This window comes from Rattus rattus, chromosome 8 (assembly GCF_011064425.1).
Source record: "Rattus rattus isolate New Zealand chromosome 8, Rrattus_CSIRO_v1, whole genome shotgun sequence".
In the NCBI taxonomy this organism is placed as follows: Eukaryota; Metazoa; Chordata; class Mammalia; order Rodentia; family Muridae; genus Rattus; species Rattus rattus.
Window position 1 is genome coordinate 64,355,379 of NC_046161.1, and position 14,802 is coordinate 64,370,180.

Here is a 14,802-nt window from a genome sequence, read left to right on the forward strand (position 1 = left end):
GACTCTGCTTCCTCAGCGCCAGCGGGAGAGACCACGCCCCTTCTCGGAAACTGAGGTGGGGGCGGGCGGTGCTCCTGTGGCGTCACCTCCGGGCTGCGCGAGCACTTCCGGGTCACTGGCACAGGGCTGCGGTTTCCGCGGCTGAGGTGGTCGCAGCGGGCTCCCTACCTGGCTCTGCTACCGCCGCGGCGGAAGCGCCTTCCCTCAGGTAGGCGGTGACGGGGCCGGGAGCGGGGAGGCCGCGGCGGGGCGGGCGGTACCGGGCACTGCGCCCGCCGGAAGCCGACCCCAGGCGGACACAGCCGCGCGGGAGCAGCCTCCTCTCCTCAGGCCGCGCTTAGTAGACCGGCGTCTAGCTCTGAGACCAGGCAAGCACACAGCGCTTGCGCTCCAGCTCCACAGTGAGGATGAGACTCGGAAGTTCTGCAGCTGTCGCTACCTTAAAAGATTGGAGATGGCCGAGGCAGCAAGTTTCATTAGACGCTGGAGTCGCTGTTAGCTGTTTTCTAAATAATGCTTAGATGTCAGATGGAGCGTGACGTGGCTCCCTCCTGGCCTGTTTTAAAAGTTTATATCTATCTGACTGTTTTCGGACCTTCTCCACACACACCTACTGACTGGCATTTTACCTTCAGCGAACTAAATGTTTTGTTTGACACCGGTCCAGTATCCAGTACTGTTCTCGGCCTGCAGGTTACATCAAGTGAACAAAACATAACAATTCATGCCCTCGTGGACTTTACATTTTATGCAGAAAATAAATATAAGACCGTTATGCAACTTGTTGGCAGATGGTGCTATCAAAACAATGTTAGCGAGATAAAGGGTTTGGAGAAGTTTCATGTTGGATGTTGGAGTTCATAGTGTGGTGGTCATTTTAGGCGCAATTAAGTGGGAACTATAGGAGTTGTGTGTGAGCCAAATTAATAGCTGAGCAAGAACATTTCAGGCAAAAGAACAGCCATCACAGAGGCAGTAACATGCCTGTCGTGCTCAGGGCAGTTAAGAGTGCAAGGGGAGGTGGAAAGTAGATAAAACCAAACATAAAGGGTAGCCAGATCGTCAGGCCTGATGGAAGTTGATGGAAAACAGGTTCTTGTCCATAGTTTCAAAAGATAACCCACTGTAAATCATAAGATGTCGGGGACAAGTATAAAGTAAATGAAATCTGGACACCACGACTCAAATAACTTGTGCAAGGAAGTAATAATGGGAATGTTGAGAAATGGTTAGATTCTGGACTCATTTTGAAGGTTACCCTTACAAGATTTGCTAGGAAGTGCACTGTCTTTATGGTTTATGTGACTTTGAGACACCATAGAAGTATAGTAGAAGTATAGTGTTACTTCAGCTGAGATACAAAGGACACATAGAAGTTTTGAATAAATTAGTTCCAGAATTGAGAATCCGTAGGAGGATGTGTGGAATTGGGAATCACCAGCTGATGTTCAAAGTCATAAGAAATGAATGTAAATTTACTTCGTAAATGTATTTAGAACAAAAATAGTAAACAGTCAAATACTGTCTTATGATTGTAAAGAATGGAGGAAGGGCCAGGCATGGTGGTGTACATCCTTGATCCCAGCACCCAGGAGGCAGAGATCCAGACAAGCAAGCCTAGAGAAGAAGGTCAGTCAGCAGGATGAATCAGTGAATCTAAGAAGACAACTCAAAATTCGAAAGTGAAGTGCCAAGCAGAGATCCTGTAACCATAAGAAGTCGTTTGTGTCAGAGTCTCCAGTCTAGTAAAGATCAGCCTTAGGGCACCATTGGTTACCTGCAGCATCAAGTTTTATACAGTTAGAGCCTAACGCTTGGTGTGAGTTTAGTAGTGGTGGTGGTAGGGCAGGGGAGAAAATGGAAAACCGTGGAATGACTTTTGCCAATCCGAGGAATACAATGTAGGCATCAGGGCAGTTGATGTGAGTGGTTGTTGTTGTTACTCCATCTACAGTGAGAGAAGGAGCTGCCAGTTTGCTTGCAGATAGAAATGATGGAAAAAAGGGAAAGTTCGATTATCAACGGAATCACTTGAAATGTTAAACAAAATCTTCAAGTATGCTAGAGAAAGGGGCCTGATAGGTGGAAAGTTGCATGCAGATAAAAGCATGTTGACTATAATGACAGATCTGACAGAAAGGCTGAGTGTATGGGTGCAGGCAGAAGTGAATAGGTGGATGCAGTTTACGATTCTAGTTTTCATTAATTTTGTCAGTAAAGTAGAAATATGCCCATGTAAATGTATTTCTAATGTTTTATATTAGAACTTTGACATGCCAATTGTTTTCACTCAAATATTTTTGAATGCATACTACATACATTGTTCTGAGTGGTACATACATAGCTGAACTAGATTTCCCCATCTTCCTGTAGCATCTAGTACAGTAGATGAAGACAGTACCATGTATGTGTGAGCCTTAGTTATTGATAGGAGTGAAACTTTGTGTGAGTGTGCACTTGAGTGCATGTATGTGGGTGCTCATGGAGGCCAGAAGAGGACATGGGATTCCCTGGAGCTAGAGTTACAGCCAATTGAGACCTGCCCAGTGCAGGTGCCTCTAACTGAACCAGGGTTTTCTGCAAGAGGTCTTCTGCATTTGCTCTTAACTGTAGGAGAGGTGTCTTAGCTATTTGATAATTGTTTCGATGTAGAGTAGATCATTCTGTATATGGGTACAAAGAGAGAAATGAGGGAAAGAGATACAAGTTTGGAAGTCATCAACACATAGACGGGATTAGATGGAATAACGAATGGGGAAGCAGGTGAAGGGAAGACTTTGGAGCCTTAGGGTAGGTAATTCAGGAAGTCAGGGAGCTGAGGAAGAATTGTCAAAGAAAACAAAGTACGGTTGTTCCATGAGCAGGGAGGAAAGAACTTAGAGTGGTAACCCAGATTCTGTGATCTGTTGGGTCAGTTGCTGACCAAGTATAATGACCTACTGGTCATTAGTTTTGCTAAATTTCATGGTACTCCTTCCTGGATGGGAGGGAACTCCTTAGGATTCAGGAAGGGTTTTTTGTTTTGTTTCGTTTGGTTTGGTTTTTGTTTGTTTGTTTTTTAGATTTATTTTCATTTTATGTGCATTTGTGTTTTGCCTGCATGTATGTGTGTGAGATCCCCTGGAACTGGAGTTACAGTTGGTTTCGAGCTGCCATGTGTGTACTTGGAATCAAACCTGGGTCCTCTGGATGAGCTACCAGTGCTCTTAACTGTTGAGCCACCTTTCCAGCCTCACCATGTCTTATCTGATAATGATTGTTTGAATATGTCTCCCGTCCATCTCTGGACTATAAGTACTATGAGGTCAATAAATGTGTTAAGTCTATACTCCTATAACCCCTTTCAGGTCCCATAAGCCAGATTTTCTACCTTTCTTGCCTGAAGTTTTTTTTTTTTTTTCAAGGGCTTTTTGTTGCCTTCAGCTCTCTTGTGGGGCAAACTATCTTGCCTCTGCTTCAGCTTCACCTGCTGCTCCTTTCTACTCAGAGATTTCCACAAACCTTACACTTCACACTTCTGTGGCTTTTCTTACCCTCCTCTCACCTTTACCCATCCTAGTGTAGCTTTCCTTTGAAGACTGGGAGCTTTTCTAAGCCAACTCAAGCAGCCTACATCATTACAATGTATTATTTCTTTTTACACGAAAATTTAAATTTTTTGTGTGTCCAGATTCTAGGACCTGTTCATCTTTATTCATCTTGCCTCTGTTTCCTATCATAGTGCCATCCTTTTGGTGAAAATTCTAATGGAATTTTAAGAAAACAGAAAAATAAAGGTCCCAATTATAGATGTCAAGTCACTATGTGACTGCAGGTAGAATGTATGCTATGTGGAAAATTCTAAACTAAGAGAAACCTATGGGAAAATAAAGATGTACATTTTAATGAATATGTCAGCATACTGAATTAAAGGTAAATACTATACTGGTAAAATCAGAAAAATCAACTTCTTTGAACTTATAAGATAATTAATGTAGTAATCTATAATCGAGTTCTCATAGTTCCATGTTAGAATACATGAAGTGATAGGCTATTGTATACAATTTACATTGTTACAAGTTGGTCTTTTATATTAAATTTGTAGGACATCAATGCAAGCCTGAAGAAAAAGTAATCGCTTCCTTTTAAGCCATGGCATATCAGTTATACAGAAATACAACTTTGGGGAACAGTCTTCAAGAGAGCCTTGATGAGCTCATACAGGTGCGGTCAGACATAAACATGGTCTATATACATCTTCAAATTTTTTTGTTAAGAAATTTTAAAATTAATGGTTTTCCCTTCTGAGGTTCAATGATGAACTACAAAAATGATCCCTGAAAGTAGTCTTCTCATCTCAAATTTAGAAGAAAGGTAAATTATATCATTTTAGAAGTAATTCTGCCCAATATTATAAAGTTCTTTGAAATTTGAGTTAGAACTTTGAATTTCTATTTCAATTTTAGAAGAATTAATCTTACTCAAATCATACAACTAAGAAAGTGCTAAGTATTTCTTTTTATGTTCTCTTGGGGTCTGGAGGGAAGTTTAGGAGTGAAGTTGTTTTTTGAGACAGGGTCCAGGCTGTCATTGAATGGTCTGTAGTTAAGAATGGCCTAGAAGGGCTGAAGAAATGACTAAGCAGTTAAGGGTACAGATTACTCTTCTAGACATCCTGAGTTCAATTCTAAGCAACCATATGATGGCTCACAACCATCTGTAATGGGATCCGATTCCCTTTTTTGGGTGTGTATAAAGACAAATCATATACATAAAAATTAATAAATATTTAGAGAGATGGGGGAGGGAGAGAGAGAATAGCCTAGAGCTTCTGATCTTCCTGCGCTTGCCCCCACCTGCTGGGATTGCAGCTGTGCATCGCCATGCCTGGCCCCATCTGCTCTGGTGTTATTATATAGACTTTGGTATGATTTGGCTTTGTTTTGTTCTTTATATATAGGTCTCATGTTTTATTAAGGAAAACACTTAGCTGCACAATGGTGGTGCACTCCTTTAATCCCAGCACTCAGGAGGCAGAAACAGGTGGAGTTCAAGGCCAGCATGGTCTATAGAATGAGTGCTCAGACAACCAAGACTACACAGAAAACACTGTCTTGAAACAAAACAAAAGAAAGAAAAAACTTGTTTTCCCATTTGTTGAATATTTTGTCTAGCCACTGAAGAATTAGCAAATCTTTTTTGGCTTTGCAACTCACCACAAGTTTCCTTTTCTTGTCAAGATAGGGCAGTAATTGTCAGGCTTTGCTTCCTTATCACAGGAAACTAAGGGCTGCTTCTTCACAGTTCTGATAAACTTATGTTACTTTTAGACTATGATCAGTATGCTTTGTCTTAAATGTTCTTCCCTTAGCAAATTTTATGTTCTTCATTTTTCTCTCAGTCTCAACAGATCACCCCCCAGCTTGCCCTTCAAGTTCTACTTCAGTTTGATAAAGCTATAAATTCAGCATTGGCTCAGAGAGTCAGGAACAGAGTCAATTTCAGGGTAAGGATATTTTCCTGTATCTGGAAGTCTACATGTTAACTCTGAAAGCTTACTTAGACTTAATTCATCATAGCAGGAAGATTTGGCTAGTCTGGTTTGGGAACTTGTTCTATAGTAGTTGAATGATTTGCTGTTTTTAAGTCAGCTGTACTAAGTCCATCTATTCCGTGTGATACAGAATTGCTTTTAGATTTTAATTTATTGTTTCACAAATCTTCCTATATATGTTTGACTTTTCCCCCCTGGAGAATTACTGAGATTTCAAAGGCCTGAAACTAGCAGCTGCGAGACGGAAGGTAAGTGATGAGTGATTCTTAAGTTCCACACCCTGTTCTTCAGGACAGCGTGGCTATCTGTGGAGTCTTCCTGTCACCTCCCACCTGCCCTTAGATAGCTTGGCTTATAAAGTCTGTTCTGGTGGCTGGCTGTCTTTTGGATCATCTCTGCTTTGAACCAAATACCACTCTCAATATTATGGTGATTTAGAGTTAAGAACTCATTGCAAAATGTGGCAAAACTGTTTACCATGTGATGTCGGTAGAGCTGCATTGTGGGCAAAGATGTTTGCTGTTACCCTGTTATGTTTCTCTAATTTCTTACACTATGTTACAAGATATACAGCCCTACTATACAAATAAATTTAAAGCATATGAAGGCCAATACAGGAAAAGAACCGAAGAGTTACTTTACATTTAAGAAAACCTCAGTGTTGAGGCAAGAAGAGTGTTTTGTTGATAAAATACAAAGGAATGTATTTTTTAAGCATTTAAGTGCCTATTGGGTTGTAGGCACTGAAAATGCAAAGGTAAACATGATACAGTCTCTATTTGACTTATATTTTACTCAAGAGATTAAAATATGTTTATGTTATATATAAATGTCTTATCAGTTTTACTTATTTACAAACTACACGCATAAACAGTCAAATGAAAAGGTATCAGCCAAGCATAATGGCACATACCTCTAATCATAGCACTCTGCCTCTGCCTTTGTCTCTGCCTCTGAGGCCAGCATGGTCTACAGACTGAGTGCTTGGATAGCCAGGACTCAAAGAAGTGAGAAGGGGAGTGTCCTGTCTCTAATAGTATAAAATTTGACAAGTGGATTCTTGGATTTTAACAGTAGAGCTTCTGACAGTTTTTCGTAGTAATCTGCCCATTTTAAAATTTCAACTTTTATTTTAAATTGATCCATGTTAAACTACATGAGTTTTGGCTGTTTGGAAGTTACTGTGGACTACTTATCAGAGGTAGTAAGAGTTCCAAGACCTGGAAATCTGGGAGAAGTATCTAGTGTAGGTCTCTGGCAGAAGTTAATTGGACACTTTCATTTCTCATGCATGGTGTTTTATGAGTCTTACCGATTTTCCAAGAGTTGTAATGGCTTGGTGCCCTGACCAGGTCTTAATTTTCCAGTTATTTTTTCTTTTTCCATTACTACTGCTGCAGCCTAGGCTTCTATACCCTGCCCCTGGGTTACAGCTAACTGTGTATGAAGCATTCTGTTTAGCTTAGTAGCAAAGAGGTAATATATTGCCATTACTTAATTTTCCAAGTCACATTGCTTGACCAAATATAAATATGTATTTTTTATATATAATAATTTTGCTACCAATAAGATTAGGTCTACTCGTTTTAGGAATAGAGTCATCATACCCAACATATAAGCCAACTTTTGATTTCAAAGCCTTAAGTAAATTCTGTATAAGTGATATTAAAACAATCTTTGAATATGAGAACTAAAGCTTTAATAGTTTACATGTTGACATTTCTTAATAAAAAAGTCAAAAATAAATAGCAGATAACTCGTAGATTTTTATACAGTAAATTCACATAGAATTAATATATATACACGAGGCTTTTAAAAAGTCTCTGTATGCACTGACGAGAATGTCTGTCCGTAGATAGAAGAAATGGCTACCTAAACATCATAATACTGAGCTTCAACACTAAGCATTAAAACATTTAAATGATCAAGAAAAATACTCCTCCTTTCACCAGTTTCTTTTACTTTAGTGGTTTTGTTGTCTCTACAAATGAGTACTGTAATTTTTAAATTGCTGATTTAACTTTAGAAATGCAGATGCCACCTATTGTGTATATGTAGTAAAAGACTCTATTAAGACCATTGGTAAAATCAGTATTGAGCCAAAGGCAAGTGTTCACGTTACAAGGAACTCTTTAAACAAAAGGAATGAGTCTAAATCATTTAAAATGGAGCTCCTCTTCCAGTTCTTATAGACGAAATACTAGGTTCTGAGCCTTAAATGAAATACAAGAAAAAACAGATATCTGAGTAACTAAAAATTATACATAGTAAAAGTCCACTGTCCTTTGCAGCTGATTCTTTTGTTGTTTTGTTTGATTTTTTTTTTTTGTTTTTGTTTTTGTTTTTGTTTGGTTGGGTTGGGGGTGTTGGTTTTTTTCTTGTTTTCTTTGTTGTTGTTGTTTTGGTTTAGATTTTTATCTAGGAGCAGCAACATATCCTTAGATAGAAGGAAATATTTTAAGTATGAAAAAAAGTATTCGTTTAAACACCAACAAAATGGAATCCAAACCTAATATGAATTATGCATGCATGCATACACTCACATGTGAAATTAAGCAGAAGACATTTAAACAAAAAAATTCTAAATTAGTCCTAAAGTATCATCCATATTGATGAAAACTGATTGAATCTAAACATAAGGATGATTTTTTTTAAAAACTGATGGTTGTAAACTTAGTAGACATGAGTAAGTACCATGTACGAGATTTGTAGACTCTAAGAATACAGAAGAAAGCAAGCTCTCTGCTACCAGCACAGCTCAGCAAGCAGACAGTTGAAACGGATCTGTTAGCAGTGTTAGGAGAACACATTGGAGTAGAGCAGGTGTGCAGTTCAAAGGGCTTGAGTCGTGAAGAATGATTCAGTCAGATAAAGGAGTGGTGGTGCTGTAGGGGGAATAGGGTAGGAAGTTCCAGAAAACAGTGCTTCAGGAGGGACTGGTGTGAAGGAGACCTTAAAGAAACTATAAGCTCCAACAAGTACACACTCTGCGCTAATGTTTTTAGGATGTCATGAAGGACTGTTAACCACATTTGATTTGCCTTTTTGGTGTTGACATGAACAGTGGATTACCAAGGAATGAGGCTAGAGGCAGAAAACCATGCCTCCTAGCCTGCTGAATCAGAGGGGTCAAAGTAGCTCTACTACAGTTCTAACAAGGGATGGCTAGAAATGGAGAGACTTTAAAAGGCACTTCTAACAGAACTTGACAGCTATGGATATGGTGAAATGGAGATAGACAGATTGGTAATTTTCTGGTTTCAGGCTAGCATGACACTACGTAGAGTCACAAAAAAAACTGATTTAGAAGTAGTCTCGAAGAATAGATAATAGTAATACTTTTGAGCCAGTAATAGAATTTGGCTTAATTTTTTTTTTAATTTCTGCTTTTATACAAGTTTAGAAAACGAACACACAATGAAATATGGAGTCTTAGATATTAAATGGAGCCAGGTGCATGTGTTTAATTCTAGTACTCCAGAGGCAGATCTCTTTGAGTTGGAGGCCAGTCTGGTCTATATACTGAATTTCAGAACAGACAGGATTACGTAGTAAAATACCGTCTTAAAAAACAAGAAGTCAGAAGTGAGGGCTGTAGAGAAAGTTTAATGACTAAGAGCACTTACTGCTCTTGCAAAAAAAAAAAAAAAAATGGGTTTGGTAAGTACATACATTTAAATTCAGGCAAGCATGAATCAAACACATAGACATATGCATATATCTATAAAGTTTTTTAATCAAATGAGCAGAGTGTAGTGATGCACATCTTTAATCCTAACACTTGGGAGAAAGAAGTAGACAGTTTCAGGACAGCCTAGTCTACATAGTGAGTTCCAGGTTAGCCAGGGCTCTTAGCCAGATCCTTTCTCAAGAGAGAACGCAAATGGTGGAATTTTCATAATTTATCCGCAAGAGGGCAGTAGACACACAAATTCAAGCTTTCATACAGCTTTTCCTCTCAGGTAAGTAATTTGCAAATTGTTTTAGAGTACTAAAAATAGTTGGCTAGCTAAAATGTTTTTAAACTCTTCCCTGGGCTGACTTATCAGGGTTTTCTCTTGCTTTTTCTAAATAGATGAAATTAAGTAATTAATTAAACATATTAAGCTAAGCACATTGTGTTTAGCAGCTATATACTTGGTAGCTGAGCTTTCTTGAGTTGCTTTGAAATAAAGCAGGAGGGAAAACAATGGCTTCTCATGGCATTTCTCAATGTTTTGTTTTAAAGGGCTCTCTAAATACATACAGATTCTGCGATAATGTTTGGACTTTTGTATTGAATGATGTTGAATTCAGAGAGGTGACAGAACTTATTAAAGTGGATAAAGTGAAAATTGTAGCCTGTGATGGTAAAAGTAAGTACTCACCTAATTACTGTGAAAGCAAACTTTGTTGAAATATTTTCTTCTGCTCTTTAATTATCTTGATCTCTCTGAAAACCTCAAGGGAAAGTGGCCAGGTGACCCTCAGATTAAAAACCTAGCTTCAGGATTCTATATCTGACCTCTTACTGACCTTTCATCTGTACACTCAGGTGACACGTAGACACTTAACACAGATTTGATTCATGTGCAAAGAAAATAAGCTACTTCCTAAATTTCCTTCCATTATTTATTTGAAGCAGTCATTAGGTTTCTCACTGCCACCTTGCTCTTTAAGAAAGTAATGTAGTTTTGACCATTTATCTTAAGATTTCTGTGTTGCTGGATAACCTTACACTTTATATATAAGAAGTTAATTATTTTAAAGCTGATTTAAAGTAATCATGAACCTCCCAGCTACAATATGAGATACTCATTTTTCGGATTTGCACACTTTATACAAGAGAATTTTCCATATCAGACCTTGAAGTGTTTCAGGTCCTCAGACATTGTTAAAGTGGCACACCTCTACCTGGTGCTTCATGGCCGCTTATTTATATTTATTTTTAAATAGAGCCCAAGGCCGTGTACTTGCTGTATTTGTGTCTAATACTAAGTCATGCCCCAGCCTGTTTTATTGGGGGTTTAATTTAATTTATAATCCAAGCAGCTTGTGTTTAAAGTACCAGTCCCTGGAGTATATAAAAGGGAGGGAGCCATGAGAAGGAAGGCAAAGAGAAATATAGAAAGTAATGTCCCCATTTCTTGTGGATTTTGTTTGTTTTGGTTTTAGTTTTTGAGACAGGATCTCTGCAACTCTGACCAGCCTGGAACTCACTGTGTAAACCAGGCTGTCTTCAGACTCAGATTCTCCTGCCTCTGCTTCCTAAGAGCTGACATTAAAGGCATGGGCCACCCTGCCTAGTTATAGTTGGATTTTAAGGAAATATCTAATCACTGAAGAAATGTAGAGAATACAGAAAAGTTCCATATATGTCCCACCTCTACAGATAAGTGTTCACCTTCATAAGTAAAATGATTTTCAAGTATTAGGAATGTATTTTTATAGTAATGCATCTGTGCACAGAGATATGTTTATACATGCATTATTTTTCACATAGATTATTCTTTTTAATATAATTCGTGATGGCTATATAAAATTTTCAGCCTTTTTGACTGATTGATTTTGATTTTTCAAGACTGGGTTCCTCAATGTAGTCCTGGCTGTCCTAGAACTCATTCTGTACACCAGACTGGCCTCGAACTCAGAGATCTGCCTTTCTCTGCCTCTGAAATGCTGGGATTAACGCCATGTTACCACACCTGTTCAGGTCTTTTTTAAAAAATTCTCACAGATGACAAAAGGTCCAGGAGATTAGCACCACATATTGACTTACACATCAGAAGTCTAGCCAGGGCTCCTCAGCTGTAGTCGTAGAGACTTCTTTGTATGACCAACAGATGCTTATGATACTTTATTTTTGCTAGGGACAATGTACATTTAGATCACCATTTTATTTTTCATTTCTACAAAGGTGGTACTGTTTCCTGCACTACAAGATTACATTTCTATATTTGAAATAATTTATATTTTCATGTATTTTCTCTTGTAATTTAAGCTAATAACATCATTTTAACCCTTAAGCTTTTAAGTGTTTATTAGGCCATAGAATAAATGCATTAATTGAATTGATATAAATGGGCCAGGTGGCACAGAACTGTAATCTGCTTTATTTGGGACGCTGAAATGGAGATAACAACTTCAAGGTTTGCCTAAGTTGTAGAGTGAGCTCAAGGCCAGCCTGAGCAACTTAAATGAAATCCTGTCTTGAAAGAGTAAAAAGAGGGCTGGAGATAGCATATTAATAGAGGGCTCAACATGTATGAAGTATTAGGCTCAGTCCTTGCCCTGGGGAAGAAGCAGGTGATGAGCATCATTTCCATAATGAAGATGTTCTGTCTGCATCCTTAGTAGTCACGCATGGCCCTTGAACACTTAAAATGTGAGTAGGGCAACTAAAATATTTTCATCCTATTTCATTTCATTAGCTAATTTAAATTAATTTACATTTTAAACAGCTACATGTTGCTAACCAGTGGCTACTGTACTGAGCAGGAGAGAAGTGCATAGTAGAAGGTCAGACTCACTCATGTGAACCAAACAACAAAGCCTCCGGCCACCTTGATAGCAGAAAGAGCCTGGTGTGGATAAATGTGCTAACTCCCAGGACCTTCTGCCTGGTACTTCCTGGTGCTGGTCTTGCTTAAAGATACAAGATAGTATTCCAGCCTCAGACAGTAAGAAGTGCAAATGACCTGTGTCAACCACAGTTAGGTGGCCACTGGGGAGCTGCGTTCATTTAAAGGAAACCATAGTAATTGATCCTCAACCAAGATTTAAATGCTTAAGAAATGGTTGTGGTGGACTCCATTTTTTCTGTATCCACAGGAAAAGATGAAATCATAGACATGGATAAAATATAATTTGGCCTTCAAAAATTAAGTTCAGTCTTCTAAAAATTGGTATCCTAAAATTAAGCTGTGTTTCCACTAAAGCAGCAGAGTTAAGGGCAACGTAGACAGACACAGAGGGTTGCTGTATTTCCCAGCGGGATGTGACCTGGAAAAAACTTGTTTATACTAGCCCACAGCAAACACTTAGGCTGTATCTTATCTCTGCCTTGGGAAGGAAGCTGTTGACCTTGGCAGGCCTTTCCAGAGTGCCCCTGTCCACTAGCCGCCTCCTCCTTCCACAAACCACTTCTAGTCCCTTTCCTAGTTGTTCCCAAAGTACTAATATTTAGGACTCACTCCTTGACTTGATCTCTTTTCTGTTTCTAGATACCGGTTCCAATACCACGGAATGAGTAGAGAAATTGGGCTTTTTTATGCCACCTTCTATTATTTTCATCACTTTTTGAAGAGAAACATAGAAGAGACTTTTTTTATTTATTCTCACGGTGCAGAAATAACAACACTGTGCTATATATACTTACCCAAGGGTTCCACAGAGAGAAGCATGTGACTCTGTTCTCTTAAATGACCTTTAGTACACAGCATAAAGAAATGTAACTTTTTTTTAATGACAAATCAAAAGCGGTTGCCTTCCTAAGCATATTCTTCAATAAAACTCGTTTTAAAACTTGTTGTGAGTAATACTTGAAGCTGGTTAGCAGGAAGTTGTCAAAATACCCGATAAATTGAAGAGGGACTTGGAAAAGTTGTCCTTTGATTAAAAAAAAAAATTCCTGTTCACCTTGTCAATTGTAATTTTATCTGATATTGAACATACGGGGGGGGGGGGGCAGGCAGACCTGAATGTGGGTGGAATTTTACTAAGAAAATCTCACACACTTTTTTTTCCAAAGAACGTATTCAAAGATAATTGTTGGTGTGAGCAACCAGAACTAGGGGAGTGAGATGAACTTTAAATAACTAGTATAGTAGAACCAAACAGCAGTCCTAGGTGTCATGTCACTTATTTTTGACCTGGCCCTTATCAGTGATTATACATTGGTAAATGATCTACATCTTACCAATTACTGGAATTTTAATATTTATTCAAAATCCTGGGGCTGGGGAGATGAATTAGCTGTTAAGAGCACTTGTTCTGGTGCTGGAGAGATGACTCAGTGGTTAAGAGCACTGACTGCTCTTCCAGAGGTCCTGAGTTCAATTCCCAGCAACCACATGGTGGCTCACAACCATCTATAATGGGATCAGATGCCCTCTTCTCATGTGTCTGAAGACAGTGACATACTATACTTATATACATAAAATAAATCTTAAAAAAAAAGCACTTGTTTTTCCAGAGGACCCTTGGTCCCAGCACCCACTTGGTGCCTCACAACTAACTGTCACTCCAGTTCCAGGGGATCCAATACCCTCTTTTGACTTCTGAGGGTTCTAGGCATGCATATGGTGAATATACATATATACATGCAAGCAAAACACAGGTCTTTGTTAAAGTCCTAGTATAAATATACAACATCTGTTTCTACATTTTTGTGTACTTGGGGAAAAAAGGTGTCCTTTGTCAAACTAGGAAAATACAATGAAGAACATGACTATTTATAGACACTGGAATGGCAGATTGATACCGGGTGATTGAGGGATGGATTTGATGCTGGCTTATCCAGGCCTCACATAAAGAAGTGGCCCTTATCACTCAGTAAAAGTGAACATCTGGCATTCCCATGCTACTTGAACTAACACATCAGGATGAAAATTAGTATCAGTAGAGCTGGGGAAAGGGACCTAAAAGACAGCCAAACCTGGTCCTATTTGTACAGCCTGACAAGCTGATATAAAAACCCTGACCCCAACTTTTATCATAGGCATTAGTTTTGTTTTACATAATGCTATTGTTTTGACTGAGACAATAGCCAAAACTGTACAAAGATCAGACAAGGCAGACAGGTCACCAAGAGAGATATAGCCATGACTCTGGTAGCTACATTCCTGACACAATGTTAAGCATTCTTAAGGCTGCAGATAAGTGGTTCCTGCTTTACCAAAACTTAAGTGGTACATGTGACCAAATAAAGGAGTCACATCCTAAAAAAGACTTTGTCTCCGTTATAATTATTAAAGACTTTATTGTTGATGTTGTGTGTGTAATTGGAGGCATCAAAGGCAGATGTGTGCCATAGCATACAAGTGGAGGTGAGAGGACAAACTTAGGATGTCTGTTTTCTCCTTCCTTATGTGGGTTCTGGAGATTGAATATACAAAAGGTTAGGCATTTTGTGGCTGAGCCATGTTGCCTGCCCCCTATGTTGTGGTTTTGACACAATTCCCTTTGTAGGTTTTTCTAGAGGATCATGAAAAATATACCCTGTAGGGGAGATCTGGCCTACCATAATTTGGGCATTGTCTTAGAGTTTCCATTGCTGTGAAGAGACACCA

The 14,802-nt window shown here is 38.8% G+C and overlaps 1 protein-coding gene across 2 annotated transcripts; it reads left to right on the forward strand.

Annotated features, from left to right (window-relative positions):
• The first annotated feature begins 94 nt into the window (after positions 1-94).
• Gtf2a2 (general transcription factor IIA subunit 2) lies at positions 95-13,039 on the forward strand. Of its 2 annotated transcripts, none has more exons than XM_032911440.1 (5): positions 95-208; positions 4,085-4,203; positions 5,381-5,485; positions 9,762-9,888; positions 12,736-13,039. In XM_032911440.1, exons 2-5 carry the CDS (start codon positions 4,132-4,134, stop codon positions 12,759-12,761), a joined length of 330 nt encoding a protein of 109 aa, XP_032767331.1. In that variant the 5' UTR covers positions 95-208; positions 4,085-4,131; the 3' UTR covers positions 12,762-13,039. The 2 variants fall into 2 exon arrangements, with proteins under 2 accessions (XP_032767331.1, XP_032767332.1); XM_032911441.1 differs by lacking the exon at positions 95-208 and adding an exon at positions 3,741-3,912.
• Positions 13,040-14,802: the final 1,763 nt, after the last annotated feature.

Coding starts and splice junctions, on each gene's coding strand:
- Gtf2a2 (XM_032911440.1), top strand. CDS start 4,132: ATGGCATATCAGTTATACAGAAATACAACTTTGGGGAACAGTCTTCAA. Junction 4,204..5,380: donor GCCTTGATGAGCTCATACAG/GTGCGGTCAGAC, acceptor TTTTTCTCTCAG/TCTCAACAGATCACCCCCCA. Junction 9,889..12,735: donor TGTAGCCTGTGATGGTAAAA/GTAAGTACTCAC, acceptor TTCTGTTTCTAG/ATACCGGTTCCAATACCACG.